Source organism: Bombina bombina, chromosome 5 (assembly GCF_027579735.1).
Source record: "Bombina bombina isolate aBomBom1 chromosome 5, aBomBom1.pri, whole genome shotgun sequence".
NCBI lineage: Eukaryota > Metazoa > Chordata > Amphibia > Anura > Bombinatoridae > Bombina > Bombina bombina.
Window position 1 is genome coordinate 269,867,521 of NC_069503.1, and position 24,105 is coordinate 269,891,625.

The 24,105-nt window shown below is 38.5% G+C and overlaps 1 protein-coding gene across 1 annotated transcript in view; it reads left to right on the top strand.

Annotated features, from left to right (window-relative positions):
• Positions 1-24,105, top strand: part of CFAP69 (cilia and flagella associated protein 69) — a 292,339-nt gene that overhangs the window by 210,199 nt on the left and 58,035 nt on the right. Inside the window, exons 17-19 of the mRNA XM_053715703.1 lie at positions 8,300-8,492; positions 9,665-9,802; positions 22,205-22,281. Of these exons, the coding sequence (XP_053571678.1) occupies positions 8,300-8,492; positions 9,665-9,802; positions 22,205-22,281 (408 nt within the window). The remainder of the gene's footprint in view (positions 1-8,299; positions 8,493-9,664; positions 9,803-22,204; positions 22,282-24,105) is intronic.

Sequence of the window (24,105 nt, forward strand, 5' to 3'; positions counted from 1 at the left end):
TTATGCCAGTTCCAGTTCTGGAACAGGGGCTGGGGTTTTATTCAAATCTCTTCATTGTACCAAAGAAGGAGAATTCCTTCAGACCAGTTCTGGATCTAAAAATATTGAATCGTTATGTAAGGATACCAACATTCAAAATGGTAACTGTAAGGACTATCCTGCCTTTTGTTCAGCAAGGGCATTATATGTCCACAATAGATTTACAGGATGCATATCTGCATATTCCGATTCATCCAGATCACTATCAGTTTCTGAGATTCTCTTTCCTAAATAAGCATTACCAGTTTGTGGCTCTGCCGTTTGGCCTAGCAACAGCTCCAAGAAATTTTACAAAGGTTCTCGGTGCCCTTCTGTCTGTAATCAGAGAACAGGGTATTGTGGTATTTCCTTATTTGGACGATATCTTGGTACTTGCTCAGTCTTCACATTTAGCAGAATCTCATACGAATCGACTTGTGTTGTTTCTTCAAGATCATGGTTGGAGGATCAATTTACCAAAAAGTTCATTGATTCCTCAGACAAAGGTAACCTTTTTAGGTTTCCAGATAGATTCAGTGTCCATGACTCTGTCTCTGACAGACAAGAGACGTCTGAAATTGATCTCAGCTTGTCGAAACCTTCAGTCACAATCATTCCCTTCAGTAGCCTTATGCATGGAAATTCTAGGTCTTATGACTGCTGCATCGGACGCGATCCCCTTTGCTCGTTTTCACATGCGACCTCTTCAGCTCTGTATGCTGAACCAGTGGTGCAGGGATTACACAAAGATATCTCAATTAATATCTTTAAAACCGATTGTACAACACTCTCTGACGTGGTGGACAGATCACCATCGTTTAGTTCAGGGGGCTTCTTTTGTTCTTCCGACCTGGACTGTAATTTCAACAGATGCAAGTCTGTCAGGTTGGGGAGCTGTTTGGGGGTCTCTGACAGCACAAGGGGTTTGGGAATCTCAGGAGGTGAGATTACCGATCAATATTTTGGAACTCCGTGCAATTTTCAGAGCTCTTCAGTCATGGCCTCTTTTAAAGAGAGAATCGTTCATTTGTTTTCAGACAGACAATGTCACAACTGTGGCATACATCAATCATCAAGGAGGGACTCACAGTCCTCTGGCTATGAAAGAAGTATCTCGAATACTGGTATGGGCGGAATCCAGCTCCTGTCTAATTTCTGCGGTTCATATCCCAGGTATAGACTATTGGGAAGCGGATTATCTCCAAACGTTACATCCGGGCGAATGGTCTCTTCACCCAGAGGTATTTCTTCAGATTGTTCAAATGTGGTGACTTCCAGAAATAGATCTGATGGCTTCTCATCTAAACAAGAAACTTCCCAGGTATCTGTCCAGATCCAGGGACCCTCAGGCGGAAGCAGTGGATGCATTGTCACTTCCTTGGAAGTATCATCCTGCCTATATCTTTCCGCCTCTAGTTCTTCTTCCAAGAGTAATCTCCAAGATTCTGAAGGAATGCTCGTTTGTTCTGCTGGTGGCTCCAGCATGGCCTCACAGGTTTTGGTATGCGGATCTTGTCCGGATGGCCTCTTGCCAACCGTGGACTCTTCCGTTAAGACCAGACCTTCTGTCTCAAGGTCCTTTTTTCCATCAGGATCTCAAATCCTTAAATTTAAAGGAATGGAGATTGAACGCTTGATTCTTAGTCAAAGAGGTTTCTCTGACTCTGTGATTAGTACTATGTTACAGGCTCGTAAATCTGTATCTAGAAAGATATATTATCGAGTTTGGAAGACTTACATTTCTTGGTGTCTTTCTCATCATTTTTCCTGGCACTCTTTTAGAATTCCGAGAATTCTACAGTTTCTTCAGGATGGTTTGGATAAAGGTTTGTCTGCAAGTTCCTTGAAAGGACAAATCTCTGCTCTTTCTGTTCTTTTTCACAGAAAGATTGCTAATCTTCCTGATATTCATTGTTTTGTGCAAGCTTTGGTTCGTATAAAGCCTGTCATTAAGTCAATTTCTCCTCCTTGGAGTTTGAATTTGGTTCTGGGGGCTCTTCAAGCTCCTCCGTTTGAACCTATGCATTCATTGGACATTAAATTACTTTCTTGGAAAGTTTTGTTTCTTTTGGCCATCTCTTCTGCTAGAAGAGTTTCTGAATTATCTGCTCTTTCTTGTGAGTCTCCTTTTCTGATTTTTCATCAGGATAAGGCGGTGTTGCGAACTTCTTTTCAATTTTTACCTAAGGTTGTGAATTCTAACAAAATTAGTAGAGAAATTGTGGTTCCTTCATTGTGTCCTAATCCTAAGAATTCTAAGGAGAAATCATTGCATTCTTTGGATGTAGTTAGAGCTTTGAAATATTATGTTGAAGCTACTAAGAATTTCCGAAAGACTTCTAGTCTATTTGTTATCTTTTCCGGTTCTAGGAAAGGTCAGAAGGCCTCTGCCATTTCTTTGGCATCTTGGTTGAAATCTTTAATTCATCATGCTTAGGTCGAGTCGGGTAAAACTCTGCCTCAAAGGATTACAGCTCATTCTACTAGGTCAGTTTCTACTTCCTGGGCGTTTAGGAATGAAGCTTCGGTTGATCAGATTTGCAAAGCAGCAACTTGGTCTTCTTTGCATACTTTTACTAAATTCTACCATTTTGATGTGTTTTCTTCTTCTGAAGCAGTTTTTGGTAATAAAGTACTTCAGGCAGCTGTTTCAGTTTGATTCTTCTGCTTATAATTTCAGTTTTTTTCATTATAAGATTTAAACTTTATTTTGGGTGTGGATTATTTTCAGCGGAATTGGCTGTCATTCTTTTATCCCTCCCTCTCTAGTGACTCTTGCGTGGAAGATCCACATCTTGGGTAGTCATTATCCCATACGTCACTAGCTCATGGACTCTTGCTAATTACATGAAAGAAAACATAATTTATGTAAGAACTTACCTGATAAATTAATTTCTTTCATATTAGCAAGAGTCCATGAGGCCCACCCTTTTTGTGGTGGTTATGATTTTTTTTTGTATAAAGCACAATTATTCCAATTCCTTATTTTTTATGCTTTCGCACTTTTTTCTTATCACCCCACTTCTTGGCTATGCGTTAAACTGATTTGTGGGTGTGGTGAGGGGTGTATTTATAGGCATTTTGAGGTTTGGGAAACTTTGCCCCTCCTGGTAGGAATGTATATCCCATACGTCACTAGCTCATGGACTCTTGCTAATATGAAAGAAATGAATTTCTCCAACATTGGTGTGTCCGGTCCACGGCGTCATCCTTACTTGTGGGATATTCTCTTCCCCAACAGGAAATGACAAAGAGTCCCAGCAAAGCTGGTCACATGATCCCTCCTAGGCTCCGCCCACCCCAGTCATTCTCTTTGCCGTTGCACAGGCAACATCTCCACGGAGATGGTTAAGACCCTTCTAGCGGTTCTAAGACCAAGGGGCATTGCAGTAGTACCTTACTTGGACGACATCCTGATTCAAGCGTCGTCCCTGTCAAAAGCAAAGGCTCATACGGACATCGTCCTAGCCTTTCTCAGATCTCACGGATGGAAGGTGAACAAAGAAAAAAGTTCTCTGTCCCCGTCAACAAGAGTTCCCTTCTTGGGAACAATAATAGATTCCTTAGAAATGAGGATTTTTCTGACAGAGGTCAGAAAATCAAAACTTCTAAGCTCTTGTCAAGTACTTCATTCTGTTCCTCGTCCTTCCATAGCGCAGTGCATGGAAGTAATAGGATTGATGGTTGCAACAATGGACATAGTTCCTTTTGCACGAATTCATCTAAGACCATTACAACTGTGCATGCTTAGACAGTGGAATGGGGATTATACAGACTTGTCTCCGACGATTCAAGTAGATCAAAAGACCAGAGATTCACTCCGTTGGTGGCTGACCCTGGACAATCTGTCACAGGGAATGAGCTTCCGCAGACCAGAGTGGGTCATTGTCACGACCGACGCCAGCCTAGTGGGCTGGGGCGCGGTCTGGGAATCGCTGAAAGCTCAGGGTCTATGGTCTCGGGAAGAGTCTCTTCTCCCGATAAACATTCTGGAACTGAGAGCGATATTCAATGCTCTCAGAGCTTGGCCTCAACTAGCAAAGGCCAAATTCATAAGGTTTCAGTCAGACAACATGACGACCGTTGCATATATCAATCATCAGGGGGGAACAAGGAGTTCCCTGGCGATGAAAGAAGTGACCAAGATAATTCAATGGGCGGAGGATCACTCCTGCCACTTGTCTGCGATCCACATCCCAGGAGTGGAAAATTGGGAAGCGGATTTTCTGAGTCGTCAGACATTCCATCCGGGGGAGTGGGAACTCCATCCGGAAATCTTTGCCCAAATAACTCAATTATGGGGCATTCCAGACATGGATCTGATGGCGTCTCGTCAGAACTTCAAGGTTCCTTGCTACGGGTCCAGATCCAGGGATCCCAAGGCGACTCTAGTAGATGCACTAGTAGCACCTTGGACCTTCAACCTAGCTTATGTATTCCCACCGTTTTCTCTCATCCCCAGGCTGGTAGCCAGGATCCATCAGGAGAGGGCCTCGGTGATCTTGATAGCTCCTGCGTGGCCACGCAGGACTTGGTATGCAGACCTGGTGAATATGTCATCGGCTCCACCATGGAAGCTACCTTTGAGACAGGACCTTCTTGTTCAGGGTCCATTCGAACATCCGAATCTGGTTTCCCTCCAACTGACGGCTTGGAGATTGAACGCTTGATTTTATCAAAGCGTGGGTTTTCAGATTCTGTAATAGATACTCTGATTCAGGCTAGAAAGCCTGTAACTAGAAAAATTTACCATAAAATATGGAAAAATATATCTGTTGGTGTGAATCTAAAGGATTCCCATGGAACAAGATAAAAATTCCTAAGATTCTATCCTTTCTACAAGAAGGTTTGGAGAAAGGATTATCTGCAAGTTCTCTGAAGGGACAGATCTCTGCTTTATCTGTTTTACTTCACAAAAGACTGGCAGCCGTGCCAGATGTTCAAGCATTTGTTCAGGCTCTGGTTAGGATCAAGCCTGTTTACAGACCTTTGACTCCTCCCTGGAGTCTAAATCTAGTTCTTTCAGTTCTTCAAGGGGTTCCGTTTGAACCCTTACATTCCGTAGATATTAAGTTACTATCTTGGAAAGTTTTGTTTTTGGTTGCAATTTCTTCTGCTAGAAGAGTTTCAGAGTTATCTGCTCTGCAGTGTTCTCCGCCCTATCTGGTGTTCCATGCAGATAAGGTGGTTTTGCGTACTAAGCCTGGTTTTCTTCCGAAAGTTGTTTCCAACAAAAATATTAACCAGGAGATAGTTGTACCTTCTTTGTGTCCGAATCCAGTTTCAAAGAAGGAACGTTTGTTACACAATTTGGACGTAGTCCGTGCTCTAAAATTCTATTTAGAGGCTACTAAAGATTTCAGACAAACATCTTCCTTGTTTGTTGTTTATTCTGGTAAAAGGAGAGGTCAAAAAGCGACTTCTACCTCTCTTTCCTTTTGGCTTAAAAGCATTATCCGATTGGCTTATGAGACTGCCGGACGGCAGCCTCCTGAAAGAATCACAGCTCACTCCACTAGGGCTGTGGCTTCCACATGGGCCTTCAAGAACGAGGCTTCTGTTGACCAGATATGTAAGGCAGCGACTTGGTCTTCACTGCACACTTTTGCCAAATTTTACAAATTTGATACTTTTGCTTCTTCGGAGGCTATTTTTGGGAGAAAGGTTTTGCAAGCCGTGGTGCCTTCCATTTAGGTGACCTGATTTGCTCCCTCCCTTCATCCGTGTCCTAAAGCTTTGGTATTGGTTCCCACAAGTAAGGATGACGCCGTGGACCGGACACACCAATGTTGGAGAAAACAGAATTTATGCTTACCTGATAAATTACTTTCTCCAACGGTGTGTCCGGTCCACGGCCCGCCCGGGTTTTTTAATCAGGTCTGATGAATTATTTTCTCTAACTACAGTCACCACGGTATCATATGGTTTCTCCTATATATATTTCCTCCTGTCCGTCGGTCGAATGACTGGGGTGGGCGGAGCCTAGGAGGGATCATGTGACCAGCTTTGCTGGGACTCTTTGCCATTTCCTGTTGGGGAAGAGAATATCCCTCAAGTAAGGATGACGCCGTGGACCGGACACACCGTTGGAGAAAGTAATTTATCAGGTAAGCATAAATTCTGTTTTATCAGGTAAGTTCTTACATAAATTATGTTTTTACATTTGCTGCCCAACGCAGCGGGACTTAACCCCTGCGCTGCGCTAGGTTCTTTGCTCCCATTGAAGCCTATGGAAGTGCACTCTCGTGAGCACAATGCTTCCAGGCAATGCAAACGCAACCTTGTAATACCAGTGGACATTTGTGTGCGCTGGTATTACTGAGTGGAGTGCAAATATCACGCTCACAAAAGATCAATTTTGCACTTCAGTTGTATTCTAGACCTTAATCTTTATTTTTTAGATGATATGATTACTAAGAAAAAACTTTATGGACAGGACAGTTCTTTTTCTAGCCATAAATGACTTTTTTATTACAGAAATGTGATTAAGAATGTGAGTGAGTAAGTAAAAGGCATTTCTACTTTTAATTTATTTTGTTTTTATCAAAACAAAAAAATGTTTTAAAAAAAAAATAAGACTAGTATAGACTTTTGTGGAAATATACAAAAATATCAAAAGTTGTATTTCTAGGTCTAACATTATACAAAAAAAACATAAAATGAACAAAACAGTGAAATCATTAAACCGAAAGTACAATATTTTCTAAGATACTGATACATTACTATTTCAACCTGATATATCACTAAATGTAGCCACCAATCAGCAAGCGCCACAAGGGTTGCTGAACAAAAAATGGGCTCCTAAGCTTACATTCCTGCTTTTTCAAATAAAAATACCAAGAGAACAAAGAAAAATTGATAAAAGGAGTAAATTAGAAAGTTGCTTAAAAGTGCATGCTCTATCTGAATCATAAAAAAGAAAAAAATTGGGTTTCATATCCCTTTAAACTTCTTATTCACTTGGCTTACTATGGCAGAAGTTCCCCTTAAAACAAACTGGTATGAGATGGAAACCCAGAACATATATGATTTTCATTGCCTAATCTTACCAAAAGTTGATTTTGCTAAAATGTGACCACACAGCTACCCAACTCCATACTACTATTTCACAGGGACCAGATGCTAACGTTTTACCTAACCAGTAAGCAAATGCTGGTAGTAAAAACAAGCTTTCATTATCTGTAATTATTTATATAATTTCATTTCAACAGCTTAGATCAGGTAAATAGGTTACGCTTCCTTATAATCAATGGCCCCGCATCTATCTCATAGGCACTCTTTTCTCAGCACAAGCAGTAGACTTAAGAAAATGATATTTTTTCTTGCACACGCAGCAGTTTTTATTAAATTCTAGCTCAGTATATCATTAACACTATGATGCTGACTTAGCCATGCAGTTACATTATTGTGCTTATCACTAAGCTTTTCTGTCCAGAGAGAAATGCTTTATGTATAATTAAATACGTACTTATGTTTCTATATTGCCCAGTGAATGATCCAAACGGTAAATTATTATGCTACAAAGCCCAGGCATATTGCTGGCAATGCTACATTGTGGAACTGATTTAAAGCAACAGCTGAATGTTAGATGATTTGACAACTATGCACTGTGTAGACCTTGAGTCATAGGGGCCTATCAAGCTCCGAATGGAGCTTGAGGCCCTGTGTCTAAAGACCGCTGCTCCATAACCCTGTCCGCTTGCTCTGATGAGGCGGACAGGAATCGTGAGCTGCTGGTGCAATGCTGAATACGGAGAGCGTATATATATATATATATATAAAGGACCAATCTCAGACTGCTACAATTGTGATAGGTAGTCCACAAAAAATGGTGCTATCTAAAAAAAAAAAGGCTTTTTAAAGTAGGATCTCATTGGACAATCTCTTTAAAAGTGATGATTGCTTTTACCAAGTATTTGAATCTGTAGGGGATTTCTATAAACAGTGCTCTAATGAAACACAGTTTTACCATCCAAACCCCATCAGTTATCTGTCTCCTGATATTGTTTTGTTGGGTACCTGTAACAATGTTATATAGTACTCAAGACGCGTGCATGTGCCTGAGCCTAACTACATATGCTGTCATGGAAAGCTCATACAAAGAATGTCAAGAGAAAGAAGCACATTTAATTATAGAAATAAAAATGGTACTCTCTAAATCATAAAAGTTTTGACTTGCATGTCCATTTAAGTACTTTAGAATACAATAACAGTAAAAATGAGCTATTGCTAAAATATATGTATTTTAACACATTTAAAATAAACGTTTTCGTCCCAAAAGCTTAATCTAAAGAGCATGAACAATCTAGTGCTTGGAATATTGGTTGAATTTTGTGATAATCCTAAAACGATTCCTCATATTAATACCTGGCGCGGGAAGAAGAATGAGACAGCGGCTAAACTTCTGATAGAGCTGTGGCTTCAAGAAGAGAAGGAACTTGGTGTTAGAAGAGATGAATATGGACGTATTATTGGTGCGTACACATTCTAGTAATATGATCAATTAGTTTAGTTATTAATACTGTCGTATTTTATTAGTAAGAGCAATTATTTTATTTTATTAGTTGTTTTTCAATTGTTTAAGTATTTTTCTTGAAGTTAGCTCTAAGAAACTTCACACTGATTATAAACATAGACACCTATTAATGTTTTAGCCGTTTGTAAAAGTATCCAAAATAAATTACACTGTGAACAAGTTAAAGGGACACTAAAGTCAAAATTAAACTTTCATGATTCAGATAGAGCATGCATTTTTAAGCAACTTTCTAATTTACTCCTATTCATTTTCTTCCTTCTCTTGGTATCTTTATTTGAAAAGCAGCAATGTTTGCATTAGAGCCGGACCATTTTTGGTTCAGAACCTGGGTTGCACTTGCTTATTGGAGGCTAAATGTAGCTACCAATCAGGAAGCGCCAGCCAGGGTGCTGAACCAAAAATGGCCCGGCTCCTTAGCTTACATTTCTACTTTTTAAAATAAGGATAGCAAGAGAACAAAGAAAAAATGATAATAGGAGTAAATTAGAAAGTTCATGAAAATTGCATGCTCTGTCATAATCATGAAAGAAAAAAATTGTGTTTAGTATCCCTTTAAGACCAATATCTACATTTAATTTTATTTTCCGAATGATTAAAGGGACAGTAAAGTCATAATTAGACATTTATAATTCAGATAGAACATACAATTTTCCAATTTACTTCTATTATTTGTTTTGCTTCCTTCTCTTGTTATCCTTTGCTGAAAGGTTATCTAAGAAAGCTCAGGAGCAGCAAATAACCTAGGTTCTAGCTGCTGATTGGTGGCTGCATATACTGTATAAATACTGAATGTCATTGGCTCACCCATGTGTTCAATTAGAAACCAGTAGTGCATTGCTGCTCCTTCAACAAATGATACCAAGAGAATGAAGCAAATTTGATAATAGAAGTAAGCTGGACAGTTTAAATTGTATGTTCTACCTAAATCATGAAATAAACATTTTGGGTTTCATGTCCCTTTAAGGCTGCATTCTTAATGTGGAAAATGCATACTTATTTCCTTATAGGGTGCATTGTTATGCCTTTGTTACTCAGATATGTATAACAATGAATTGCTATTTGCTACAAAAATGATTCATACCAGTTGCTTTCTCTAACACAAATAATTAGATGCAAAGAAACCATTAGTTGGACAATTCCAGGAAGAACAAGGAGTAACCCCTTTGCCTGCTAACTGTTCCAGCATTGCCATCATAGAAGTGGCTGAAAACAATCGTGCCAAAGTCTATTCTGTGTTTTCTAAACTTGGTAAGCATATATAACATTTTGACATTTATGCATTTTAGGAGTAATGGTATCAAAAATGAAAGAAGTTGTTATTGATTAATAGCAAATATCCTCAATGTAAAAGTACTAATTTGTGTAGAATGAAAGCTGATTGTCATCATTCATAATACAAGGGGAAATAAAAGCAATAACACAAAAATGTTATTTCTTTCATGTAATTGGCAAGAGTCCATGAGCTAGTGACGTATGGGATATACAATCCTACCAGGAGGGGCAAAGTTTCGCAAACCTCAAAATGCCTATAGATACACCCCTCACCACACCCACAATTCAGTTTTACAAACTTTGTTTTACAAATGTTATATATTGCGTTATTCTTGGCGCGATAATTTTTTGTCGCAAATGTGCATCTGTATTAACGCAAGTTCGTAATTTCCTGCGTCTTAGTTGACGACAGGTTGTTTGGCGCGTAATTGTGTTTGTTATGACAGGAGTTGCGTCGTTTCCGGATGTTTGTTGGTGCCAAAAAAAAATTCAACTTCCTTTTGCGTCGTGCGTCCTACTTGGCGGCAAATTTTTGTTTAGTTTTATATTTCCCCACTTCCTATATGCTCCTTGCCTTCTTTATGCTCAGAGGGCTATGCTATTTGCTTTTTTTGTCAATTTTAGCATTTGCATTCTTTCCCATTCCTGAAACTGCTATATGTGGAAATAAGATTTCTTTCATGTAATTAGCAAGAGTCCATGAGCTAGTGACGTATGGGATATACATTCCTACCAGGAGGGGCAAAGTTTCCCAAACCTCAAAATGCCTATAAATACACCCCTCACCACACCCACAATTCAGTTTTACAAACTTTGCCTCCCGTGGAGGTGGTGAAGTAAGTTTGTGCTAGATTCTACGTTGATATGCGCTCCGCAGCAAGTTGGGGCCCGGTTTTCCTCTCAGCGTGCAGTGAATGTCAGAGGGATGTGAGGAGAGTATTGCCTATTTGAATGCAATGATCTCCTTCTACGGGGTCTATTTCATAGGTTCTCTGTTATCGGTCGTAGAGATTCATCTCTTACCTCCCTTTTCAGATCGACGATATACTCTTATTTATATACCATTACCTCTGCTGATTCTCGTTTCAGTACTGGTTTGGCTTTCTACAAACATGTAGATGAGTGTCCTGGGGTAAGTAAATCTTATTTTCTGTGACACTCTAAGCTATGGTTGGGCACTTTGTTTATAAAGTTCTAAATATATGTATTCAAACATTTATTTGCCTTGACTCAGAATGTTCAACATTCCTTATTTTCAGACAGTCAGTTTCATATTTGGGATAATGCATTTGAATTAATCATTTTTTCTTACCTTCAAAAATTTGCCTCTTTTTTCCCTGTGGGCTGTTAGGCTTGCGGGGGCTGAAAATGCTTCATTTTATTGCGTCATTCTTGGCGCTGACTTTTTTGGCGCAAAAAAAAATCTTTTCCGTTTCCGGCGTCATACGTGTCGCCGGAAGTTGCGTCATTTTTTGACGTTATTTTGCGCCAAAAATGTCGGCGTTCCGGAAGTGGCGTCATTTTTGGCGCCAAAAGCATTTAGGCGCCAAATAATGTGGGCGTCTTATTTGGCGCTAAAAAAAAAATATGGGCGTCGCTTTTGTCTCCACATTATTTAAGTCTCATTTTTCATTGCTTCTGGTTGCTAGAAGCTTGTTCTTTGGCATTTTTTCCCATTCCTGAAACTGTCATTTAAGGAATTTGATCAATTTTGCTTTATATGTTGTTTTTTCTCTTACATATTGCAAGATGTCTCACGTTGCATCTGAGTCAGAAGATACTTCAGGAAAATCGCTGTCTAGTGCTGGACCTACCAAAGCTAAGTGTATCTGCTGTAAACTTTTGGTAGCTATTCCTCCGGCTGTTGTTTGTTTTAATTGTCATGACAAACTTGTTAATGCAGATAATATTTCCTTTAGTAAAGTACCATTGCCTGTTGCAGTTCCTTCAACATCTAAGGTGCAGAATGTTCCTGATAACATAAGAGATTTTGTTTCTGAATCCATCAAGAAGGCTATGTCTGTTATTTCTCCTTCTAGTAAACATAAAAAATCTTTTAAAACTTCTCTCCCTACAGATGAATTTTTAAATGAACATCATCATTCTGATTCTGATGATTCTTCTGGTTCAGAGGATTCTGTCTCAGAGATTGATGCTGATAAATCTTCATATTTATTTAAAATGGAATTTATTCGTTCTTTACTTAAAGAAGTACTAATTGCTTTAGAAATAGAGGATTCTGGTCCTCTTGATACTAATTCTAAACGTTTAGATAAGGTATTTAAATCTCCTGTGGTTATTCCAGAAGTTTTTCCTGTTCCTAATGCTATTTCTGAAGTAATTTCCAAAGAATGGGATAAATTGGGTAATTCATTTACTCCTTCTAAACGTTTTAAGCAATTATATCCTGTGCCGTCTGACAGATTAGAATTTTGGGACAAAATCCCTAGAGTTGATGGGGCTATTTCTACCCTTGCTAAACGTACTACTATTCCTACGTCAGATGGTACTTCGTTTAAGGATCCTTTAGATAGGAAAATTGAATCCTTTCTAAGAAAAGCTTATCTGTGTTCAGGTAATCTTCTTAGACCTGCTATATCATTGGCTGATGTTGCTGCAGCTTCAACTTTTTGGTTGGAAACTTTAGCGCAACAAGTAACAGATCATGATTCTCATAATATTATTATTCTTCTTCAGCATGCTAATAATTTTATCTGTGATGCCATTTTTGATATTATTAGAGTTGATGTCAGGTTTATGTCTCTAGCTATTTTAGCTAGAAGAGCTTTATGGCTTAAGACTTGGAATGCTGATATGGCTTCTAAATCAACTCTACTTTCCATTTCTTTCCAGGGTAACAAATTATTTGGTTCTCAGTTGGATTCTATTATCTCAACTGTTACTGGTGGGAAAGGAACTTTTTTACCACAGGATAAAAAATCTAAGGGTAAAAACAGGGCTAATAATCGTTTTCGTTCCTTTCGTTTCAACAAAGAACAAAAGCCTGATCCTTCATCCTCAGGAGCAGTTTCAGTTTGGAAACCATCTCCAGTCTGGAATAAATCCAAGTCTGCTAGAAAGGCAAAGCCTGCTTCTAAGTCCACATGAAGGTGCGGCCCTCATTCCAGCTCAGCTGGTAGGGGGCAGGTTACGTTTTTTCAAAGAAATTTGGTTCAATTCTGTTCACAATCTTTGGATTCAGAACATTGTTTCAGAAGGGTACAGAATTGGTTTCAAGATGAGACCTCCTGCAAAGAGATTTTTTCTTTCCTGTGTCCCAGTAAATCCAGTGAAAGCTCAAGCATTTCTGAATTGTGTTTCAGATCTAGAGTTGGCTGGAGTAATTATGCCAGTTCCAGTTCCGGAACAGGGGATGGGGTTTTATTCAAATCTCTTCATTGTACCAAAGAAGGAGAATTCCTTCAGACCAGTTCTGGATCTAAAAATATTGAATCGTTATGTAAGAATACCTACGTTCAAAATGGTAACTGTAAGGACTATCTTGCCTTTTGTTCAGCAAGGGCATTATATGTCCACAATAGATTTACAGGATGCATATCTGCATATTCCGATTCATCCAGATCATTATCAGTTCCTGAGATTCTCTTTTCTGGACAAGCATTACCAGTTTGTGGCTCTGCCATTTGGCCTAGCTACAGCTCCAAGAATTTTTACAAAGGTTCTCGGTGTCCTTCTGTCTGTAATCAGAGAACAGGGTATTGTGGTATTTCCTTATTTGGACGATATCTTGGTACTTGCTCAGTCTTTACATTTAGCAGAATCTCATACGAATCGACTTGTGTTGTTTCTTCAAGATCATGGTTGGAGGATCAGTTTACCAAAAAGTTCATTGATTCCTCAGACAAGGGTGACCTTTCTGGGTTTCCAGATAGATTCAGTGTCCATGACTCTGTCTTTAACAGACAAGAGACGTCTAAAATTGATTTCAGCTTGTCGAAACCTTCAGTCACAATCATTCCCTTCGGTAGCCTTATGCATGGAAATTCTAGGTCTTATGACTGCTGCATCGGACGCGATCCCCTTTGCTCGTTTTCACATGCGACCTCTTCAGCTCTGTATGCTGAATCAATGGTGCAAGGATTACACAAAGATATCTCAAATAATATCTTTAAAACCGATTGTACGACACTCTCTAACGTGGTGGACAGATCACCATCGTTTAATTCAGGGGGCTTCTTTTGTGCTTCCGACCTGGACTGTAATTTCAACAGATGCAAGTCTCACGGGTTGGGGAGCTGTGTGGGGATCTCTGACGGCACAAGGAGTTTGGGAATCTCAGGAGGTGAGATTACCGATCAATATTTTGGAACTCTGTGCAATTTTCAGAGCTCTTCAGTTTTGGCCTCTTCTGAAGAGAGAATCGTTCATTTGTTTTCAGACAGACAATGTCACAACTGTGGCATACATCAATCATCAAGGAGGGACTCACAGTCCTCTGGCTATGAAAGAAGTATCTCGAATTCTGGTTTGGGCGGAATCCAGCTCCTGTCTAATCTCTGCGGTTCATATCCCAGGTATAGACAATTGGGAAGCGGATTATCTCAGTCGCCAAACGTTGCATCCGGGCGAATGGTCTCTTCACCCAGAGGTATTTCTTCAGATTGTTCAAATGTGGGAACTTCCAGAAATAGATTGAGACTGATGGCGTCTCATCTAAACAAGAAACTTCCCAGGTATCTGTCCAGATCCCGGGATCCTCAGGCGGAGGCAGTGGATGCATTATCACTTCCTTGGAAGTATCATCCTGCCTATATCTTTCCGCCTCTAGTTCTTCTTCCAAGAGTAATCTCCAAGATTCTGAAGGAATGCTCGTTTGTTCTGCTGGTAGCTCCGGCATGGCCTCACAGGTTTTGGTATGCGGATCTGGTCCGGATGGCCTCTTGCCAACCGTGGACTCTTCCGTTAAGACCAGACCTTCTGTCGCAAGGTCCTTTTTTCCATCAGGATCTGAAATCCTTAAATTTAAAGGTATGGGGATTGAACGCTTGATTCTTGGTCAAAGAGGTTTCTCTGACTCTGTGATTAATACTATGTTACAGGCGCGTAAATCTGTATCTAGAGAGATATATTATAGAGTCTGGAAGACTTATATTTCTTGGTGTCTTTCTAATCATTTTTCTTGGCATTCTTTTAGAATACCGAGAATTTTACAGTTTCTTCAGGATGGTTTAGATAAGGGTTTGTCCGCAAGTTCCTTGAAAGGTCAAATCTCTGCTCTTTCTGTTCTTTTTCACAGAAAGATTGCTATTCTTCCTGATATTCATTGTTTTGTACAAGCTTTGGTTCGTATAAAACCTGTCATTAAGTCAATTTCTCCTCCTTGGAGCTTGAATTTGGTTCTGGGGGCCCTTCAAGCTCCTCCGTTTGAACCTATGCATTCATTGGACATTAAATTACTTTCTTGGAAAGTTTTGTTCCTTTTGGCAATCTCTTCTGCCAGAAGAGTTTCTGAATTATCTGCTCTTTCTTGTGAGTCTCCTTTTCTGATTTTTCATCAGGATAAGGCGGTGTTGCGAACTTCTTTTGATTTTTTACCTAAAGTTGTGAATTCCAACAACATTAGTAGAGAAATTGTGGTTCCTTCATTATGTCCTAATCCTAAGAATTCTAAGGAGAAATCATTGCATTCTTTGGATGTTGTTAGAGCTTTGAAATATTATGTTGAAGCTACTAAGTCTTTCCGTAAGACTTCTAGTCTATTTGTTATCTTTTCCGGTTCTAGAAAAGGCCAGAAAGCTTCTGCCATTTCTTTGGCATCTTGGTTGAAATCTTTAATTCATCTTGCCTATGTTGAGTCGGGTAAAACTCCGCCTCAGAGGATTACAGCTCATTCTACTAGGTCAGTTTCTACTTCCTGGGCGTTTAGGAATGAAGCTTCGATTGATCAGATTTGCAAAGCAGCAACTTGGTCCTCTTTGCATACTTTTACTAAATTCTACCATTTTGATGTATTTTCTTCTTCTGAAGCAGTTTTTGGTAGAAAAGTACTTCAGGCAGCGGTTTCAGTTTGAATCTTCTGCTTATGTTTTTCATTAAACTTTATTTTGGGTGTGGATTATTTTCAGCAGGAATTGGCTGTCTTTATTTTATCCCTCCCTCTCTAGTGACTCTTGTGTGGAAAGATCCACATCTTGGGTAATCATTATCCCATACGTCACTAGCTCATGGACTCTTGCTAATTACATGAAAGAAAACATAATTTATGTAAGAACTTACCTGATAAATTCATTTCTTTCATATTAGCAAGAGTCCATGAGGCCCGCCCTTTTTTTGTGGTGGTTATGATTTTTGTATAAAGCACAATTATTCCAATTCCTTATTTTATATGCTTTTGCACTTTTTTATCCCCCCACTTCTTGACTATTCGTTAAACTGAATTGTGGGTGTGGTGAGGGGTGTATTTATAGGCATTTTGAGGTTTGGGAAACTTTGCCCCTCCTGGTAGGAATGTATATCCCATACGTCACTAGCTCATGGACTCTTGCTAATATGAAAGAAATGAATTTATCAGGTAAGTTCTTACATAAATTATGTTATTTCTGTTTAAATTTTGTTTTTGTTTTTTACATTTTACAAGATGTCTCAATCTGATCCTGTCTCAAAAGCTGCTGTAGGAACCATGCTGCATGAACACAGTTCTACCAAAGCTAAGTGTATCTGTTTTAAGCTAGTGCAGATTATATCTCCAGCTGTAGTATGTAACAGTTGTCATGATAAACTTTTTCATGCAGAAAAGGTTTTTATTAGTGCTAGTACAGTATCTGTTGTTCCTTCAACATCTAAAGTACATGATATCCCTTTTGATATGAAAAATTATATTGCTGCTGTGATTAAGAAGGCTATGGCTACTATACCGCCTTCAAATAAACGTAAAAGGTCTTTTAAATCTTCTCATAATACTGATGAAATTTGTAATGACTGACAACATACTGATATATCCACCTCTGATGAGGATCTCTTTGATTCAGAAGATCTTACTTCAGACATTGACACTGATAAATCTTCTTATCTTTTTAAGGTTGAGTATATTTGTTCTTTGTTAAAAGAAGTGTTGATAACTTTGAATATTGAGAAATCTGGGCCTCTTGATAATAAATCCAGTAAACATTTAAATTCTGTCTATAAACCTCCTGTGATTACTCCTGAGGTTTTTCATGTTCCTGATGCTATTTCTGATGTGATTGCTAAGGAATGGTCTAAGCTTGGTACTTCTTTTGTTCCTTCTTCAAGGTTTAAAAAGTTGTATCCTTTGCCAGTAGCTAGGTTAGAGTTTTGGGGAAAAGTCCCTAAGGTTGATGGGGCTATTTCTACTCTTGCTAAGTGTACTACTATTCCTATGGAAGATAGTACCTCTTTTAATGTTCCTTTAGATAGGAAAATTGAATCTTATCTAAGGAAAGCTTATTTACATTCTGACTATATTCTCAGACCTGCCATTTCTATTACTGATGTTGCGGCTGCATCAACTTTTTGGTTGGACAGCTTAGCACATGGGTAAAAAGATTCTGATTTGCATATCATTGTTCATTTGCTTCATCATGCAAATCATTTTATCTGTGATGCTATTTTTGATATCATCAAGATTGATGTTAAATCTATGTCTTTGGCTATTTTAGCTAGAAGAGCTTTATGGCTCAAATCATGGAGTGTTGACATGGTATCTAAATCTAGGTTACTATCTCTATCATTCCAGGGTAATAATTTGTTTGGTCCCCAGTTGGATTCTATCATTTCCACTATTACTGGGAGAATGCAGGTTTTTTTGCCCCAAGATAAAAAATCTAAGGGTAAATCTAAAGCTTCTAATCGGTTTCGTTCCTTTCGTCGGAATAGAGAACAGAAAACCACTCCTTCCCCTAAGGACTCTGGCTCCAATAGACAGCCATCTTCGAGTTGGAATAAATCCAAGCCTTCTAAGAAACCAAAGCCAGCCCCCAAGACTCCATGAAGGTGTGATCCTCTTTGCTCGTTTTCATATGAGACCTCTGCAGCTTTGCATGCTGAATCAACGGTGCAGGGATTATATTCGAATATCACAATTGATATACTTAAATCCCAACATTCATCTCTATCTGTCCTGGTGGTTGGACCATCATCAGATTATTCAAAGGGCCTCTTTTGTTCGTCCTTCCTGGACTGTGATTTCAACAGATGCAAGTCTCACAGGTTGGGGAGCTGTATGGGGGTCTCTGACAGCACAAGGGGTTTGGAATCCTCAAGAGGTGAGGTAACCAATCAATATTTTAGAATTCCTTGCTATTTTCAGGGCTCTTCAGACTTGGCCTCTATTAAAGAGAGAATCATTTATTCATTTTCAGACAGACAATATCACAACTGTGGCATATGTCAATCATCAGGGTGGGACTTGCAGTCCTTTAGTGATGAAAGAACTATCTCTTATACTTTCCTGGGCGGAATTCAACTCCTGTCTAATTTCTGCGATACATATCCTAGGTGTAGACAATTGGGAAGCTGATTATCTCAGTCGTCAGTCTTTACATCCAGGGGAGTGGTCTCTCCATCCAGATGGATTTTGTCAGATTGTACAGATGTGGGGTCTTCCCGAAATAGATCTGATGGCTTCCCATCTAAACAAGAAGCTTCCCAGGTACCTTTCCAGGTCCAGGCATCCTCTGGCGGAGATAGTGGATGCGTTAGCAGTTCCTTGGTTATACCAACCTGCTTACATTTTTCCGCCTCTAGTTCTTCTTCCAAGGGTGTGTTTCTGATAGCACCAGCATGGCCTCACCGGTTTTGGTATGCGGATCTTGTCCGGATGTCCAGTTGCCAACCTTGGCCACTTACTTTAAGGCCAGACCTTCTGTCTCAAGGGCCGTTTTTTTCCATAATGATCTCAAATCGCTAAATTTGAAGGTATGGAAATTGAACGCTTAGTGCTTAGTCATAGAGGTTTCTCTGACTCAGTGATTAATACTATGCTACAGGCTCGTAAGTCTGTTTCAAGGAAGATTTATTAATGGGTTTGGAAAACCTATATTTCATGGTGTTTTTCTCATAAATTCTCTTAGCATTCTTTTAGAATTCCTAGAATTTTACAGTTTCCTCTGGGTGGTTTGGATAAAGGTTTGTCTACAAGTACTTTGAAGGGACAAATCTCTGCTCTTTATGTTTTATTTCATAGAAAGATTGCTAAACCTGATATTCACTGTTTTTTGTTCAGGCTTTGGTTCGTATCAAGCCTGTTATTAAATCAATCTCTCCTCCTTAAAGTGTTAATTTGGTTTTGAAGGCTTTGCAGGTTCCTCCTTCTGAGCCTATGCATTCTTTGGATATTAAACTACTTTCTTGAAAGTGTTGTTTCTTTTGGCTATCTCTTCAGCTAGAAGAGTTTCTGAATTGTCTGCTCTCTCTTGTGAGTCTCCCTTTCTGATTTTCCATCAGGATAAGGCTGTTTTGCGGACTTTGTTTAAAGTTTTTTCCTAAGGTTGTGAATTCTAACAACATTAGTAGGGAAATTGTTGCTCCTTCCTTGTGTCCTAATCCTAAGAATACTCTTGAAAGATCTTTAAATTTTTTGGATGTTGTAAGGGCTTTGAAATATTATGTCGAAGCTACTTTCAGGAAGACTTCTAGTCTATTTGTTGTTTTGTTCTGGTCCTAGGAAAGGTCAGAAAGCCTCTGCCATTTCTTTGGCATCTTGGTTAAAGCTTTTGATTTACAAGGCTTATTTGGAGGCGGGACAGTCTTCCTGCCTCAGAGAATTACAGCTCATTCTACTAGATCAGTCGCCACTTCTTGGGCTTTTAAGAATGAAGCTTCGGTTGATCAGATTTGCAAAGCAGCAACTTGGTCTTCTTTGCATACATTTACAAAATTTTACCATTTTGATGTATTTGCTTCTTCTGAAGCAGTCTTTGGTAGAAAAGTTCTTCAGGCAGCTGTCTCAGTTTGAATTTTTTTGCTTATGATTTTTTCTTGAAATTTATGAGAATTATTTTTTTGTGTATTTCATTTTTTCAGCGGAAATAGCTGTTTTTATTTTATCCCTCCCTCTCTAGTGACTCTTCTGTGGACTTCCACATCTTGGGTATTTCTATCCCATCAAACATCACTAGCTCATGGACTCTTGCCAATTACATGAAAGAAAACATAATTTATGTAAGAACTTACCTGATACATTTATTTCTTTCATATTGGCAAGAGTCCATGAGGCCCACCCTTTTTTTGGTGGTTATGATTTTTGTATAAAAGCACAATTATTTTTCCAGTTCCTCTTTTTGTATGCTTTTTTACTCCTTATTTTATCACCCCACTACTTGGCTATTCGTTAAACTGAATTGTAGGTGTGTGTGTGGGGGGGGGGGGTTTATAGGCATTTTGAAGGTTTGGGAAACTTTGCCCTTCCTGGTAGGAATGTATATCCCATACATCACTAGTTCATGGACTCTTGCCAATATGAAAGAAATTAATTCATCAGGTAAGTTCTTACATAAATTATGTTATTTCTAAATTCATCTTTATTATAAACATTTAACTCCCTCTCATGCTCCCTGTTAGTATTGCACTATTACTCTTCTGACAACGGATTCTCAATAGACAAGTCTTACTATGGAAATTTACCATGAGAGATAAAATATTTTTGACATTTTAGCATACAATTTTAAACAAATTTCCAATTTACTTCTATTATTTAATTTGCTTCCTTTTCTTTGTTATCCTTTGCTCAGGAGCAGCAAAGAACCTAGGTTCTAGCTGCTGATTGGTGCCTGCATATATATATAGCAATTGTCATTGGCTCACCCATGTGTTCAGTTAGAAACCAGTAGTGCATTGTTGCTCCTTCAATAAATAATACCAAGAGAATGAAGCAAATTTGATAATAGAAGTAAACTGGAAAGTTGTTTAAAATTGTACATTCCTCCTAAATCATGAAAGAAAATGTCCCTTTAATGGAGATCCATTACAGTGATATGAAACCCACTATCTTTTATGATTCACATAGAACATTCGATTTTAAACAACTTTCCAATTGACTTCTTTTATCTAATTTGCTTCATTCGCTTGCTGTCATATATTGAAAATACCGGAATTACCTAGGTTGGCTCAGGAGCAGCAAATCATTACTGGAAATTAGTTGCTGATTGGTGGCTGCACATTTATGCCTCTTGGAATTGTCTTACTTGATGTATTCAGCTAGCTCCCAGTAATACATTGCTGCTCCTTTAATAAATGATACCAAGAGAACAAAGAAAATGTAATATTACAAGAAAATTGTAAAGTACTTTAAAATTATATGATCTATCTGAATCATGAAAGAAAACATTTGGGTATCATGTCCCTTTGATTTTAATTGAGCTATATAGTTATAAAATACTAAATTTTGGTGTTTTTTTGGATGCTGAACTGATGTTGTATATAATAAAATGCGTGTTTGAAATATTTAGGAAATAATGACTCCCGTGCTGTTACTTACCATATATGCCATATAAAATTTACATTTTATTTGCATTTCATATGGTAGCATTATCTCCTATCATAATTTTTCTGCAAACTAAAGTTATTTTTTTGACATGCTTGCTGAAAAAACATAATATATGATTTGTGTGGGTAATTCTCAGAAAAAAAACGTTCTAGGTAAAATGAGTTCTAGCACAGGGGTGTAAAATGGCTCAGCACTGAAGAGATTAAAGTGATTGTAATTTTTAATGAATTAAAGGCCAGTATCAAAAATACTTTGAAAAGCAGGGGCACTTTAATTCATTAAAGTTTACAAAGATACTTATTTTTTTAAATATTTACCTTTGCGTTATATTAAACATAACTCCGATCCTCCACCACAGCTCCTGCTTTCTTTAGCAGATTGATAACAAATCCGACTTCCTCCAATCTTGCTTTGCCCCACGCGCTGGACGCCAAAGGGGGCACACAACGATTGGAGGAAGCCGGATTCTTCATCGATCTGCTAAAGAAAGCAGGAGCTGCAGGCGGAGGATTGGCATTATGTTTACCATAACGCAAAGGTAAGTATTTTTAAAAAATAAGCATCTTTGTAAACTTTAATGAATTAAAGTGCCCCTGTTTTTAAGATTATTATTTGATACTGGGCTTTAATTTGTTAAAGTTTACAATCACTTTAAGCATTTTTGCTTTTTTTATATCTGGATTGTTTTATTGTACTTCAGTGTTACACAGCTACATAGTTATGTTACATTTGTTATTTAATTAACTGTTGTTTAGAAATCATGTTAAAACATACATAATAATATAACTTCCTTTTCTATCTTCCTATAACAAATTAATCGTATATACATCACAAATAAATTATCATCTCTATTTGAGCTTTTTATAATCTTTTTCATTCTAATGATTTTTTTTTTCTTTTTTGTTTAATTTAAGGTTTTGAAAATCTGCCTGGTTTGTCTGCTCTTGATTATGTCACCCTAAGTGTAATAAGCCGATATCTAGATTTTAAAGTAAGTGTTATTATCATCCTCTTTAACCTTTGTAGCTTATTTGTATTTGAAAAAAAACTACTTAAAGGGACATTGTACTCAGGGGAGCAGCATATAAGAGATCATTATATTTAAATCTAATACAAGAACATCCTTTTAAAAAGGGCTAGGATCTCTCTCTCCATCCCCCCACTGGAAGGCTTATTTCGAGCTATTTAGTGCTTTTGTTCTAGCACTAACACCACCAGAAGTAACATTTTTTTGTGCACGGGTTAGTGCTTGTATTTCAAGTTGAAAGTAAAAATTTGCAAGCGAAACCCAATGCGCACTGCCTAAAGGACTTACAACCACATTAGCTTATTCTCCCTACAGACTTCAATGTAGCACACTTTAAAAAAAAAATTAACACTTATCGCTTGCGTGCTAGCCCAACACCATATTAAACCCACAGCGCTATACCCGGCAGGAGTTATTAATATTTCACATTCCAATGTTCTTCACATACAGAAATTGTTATTTCTCTTGTAAGATGTATCGAGTCCACGGATTCATCCATACTTGTGGGGATATTCTCCTTCCTAACAGGAAGTGGCAAAGAGAGCACCCACAGCAGAGCTGTCTATATAGCTCCTCCCTTAGCTCCAGCCCCCCCCCCCCTCAGTCATTCTCTTTGCCTGCTTAACTGCTAGGAAGGGTAAAGTGAGTGTGGTGACAAAAATGTTAGTTTTTATTTTCTCAAGCAAAAGTTTGTTATTTTAAATGGTACCGGTGTGTACTATTTACTCTCTGGCAGAAAAGGGATGAAGATTTCTGCAAGGAGGATGATGATCTTAGCACTTTGTAACTAAGATCCACTGCTGTTCTCACAAGGGCTGAAGAGTACAGGAAAACTTCAGTTGGGGGAACGGTTTACATGCTAAGCTGCATTGAGGTATGTTCAGTCTATTTTTTTCTAGACAGACTGTGATAATTCTAGAAAAGGCTGGCAATATCCCCATGAGGGAAGGGTAAGCTGTATTCAGACACTTAGTAGGAATCCCAGCTTGCATAAAGGGCTCATTAGTTCCTGGTGACACTGTTAGGAAAAAACGTTTTTTCATTGCAAACATAACGTTTTTTGAGGGACTTTAAGGGGTCATTGTGGCTTATTTAAGGGTTATTAACCCACATGGATAGTTTAGAAACACTCTGGTGTGTTTCTTTTAGGCCCCATAACATTGAGTGAGGTGGGAGGGGCCTATTTTCGCGCCTCAGTTGCACAGTTTCTTTTACTCGGAGACATCCAGCTGCTTCTCCAGAGGGTCCTGCCGTGTTTGAGGGCTTAAAAGAAGTTTTTCCCCACACAAATCTTTCCTAAAGGGCAGGTAGGCGCCACAGCAGAGCTGTGGCAAGGTGCTGAACGTTTTTTACCGGTTTTTGACGTTTTGTCAATCCGGTTTTTACATTAAGGGGTTAATCGTTTATTTGTCTAGCTGTGCAATCTTACTAAGGCTTTATGATGCTACTGTAAAAACTTTGTAAAGTTTACTGCTTTTTTACACTGTTTTGCAGAGTTTGTGCATCTTTTTTTCTCTTAAAGGCACAGTACTGTTTTCTTCTAAGCATTATTTGCTTTGATTAAAGTGTTTTCCAAGCTTGCTTGTCTCATTACTAGCCTGTTTAACATGTTTGACATCAAGGAAAATCCTTGTTCAATGTGTTTAGAAGCCATTGTGGAACCCCCTCTTAGAATGTGTCCCACTTGCACTGATATGTCTATAAATTATAAAGAGGATATTTTAGCACTTAAAAATATAGCAATAGATGATTCTCAGACAAAAGGAAATGTGTGTTTGACATCTAGCT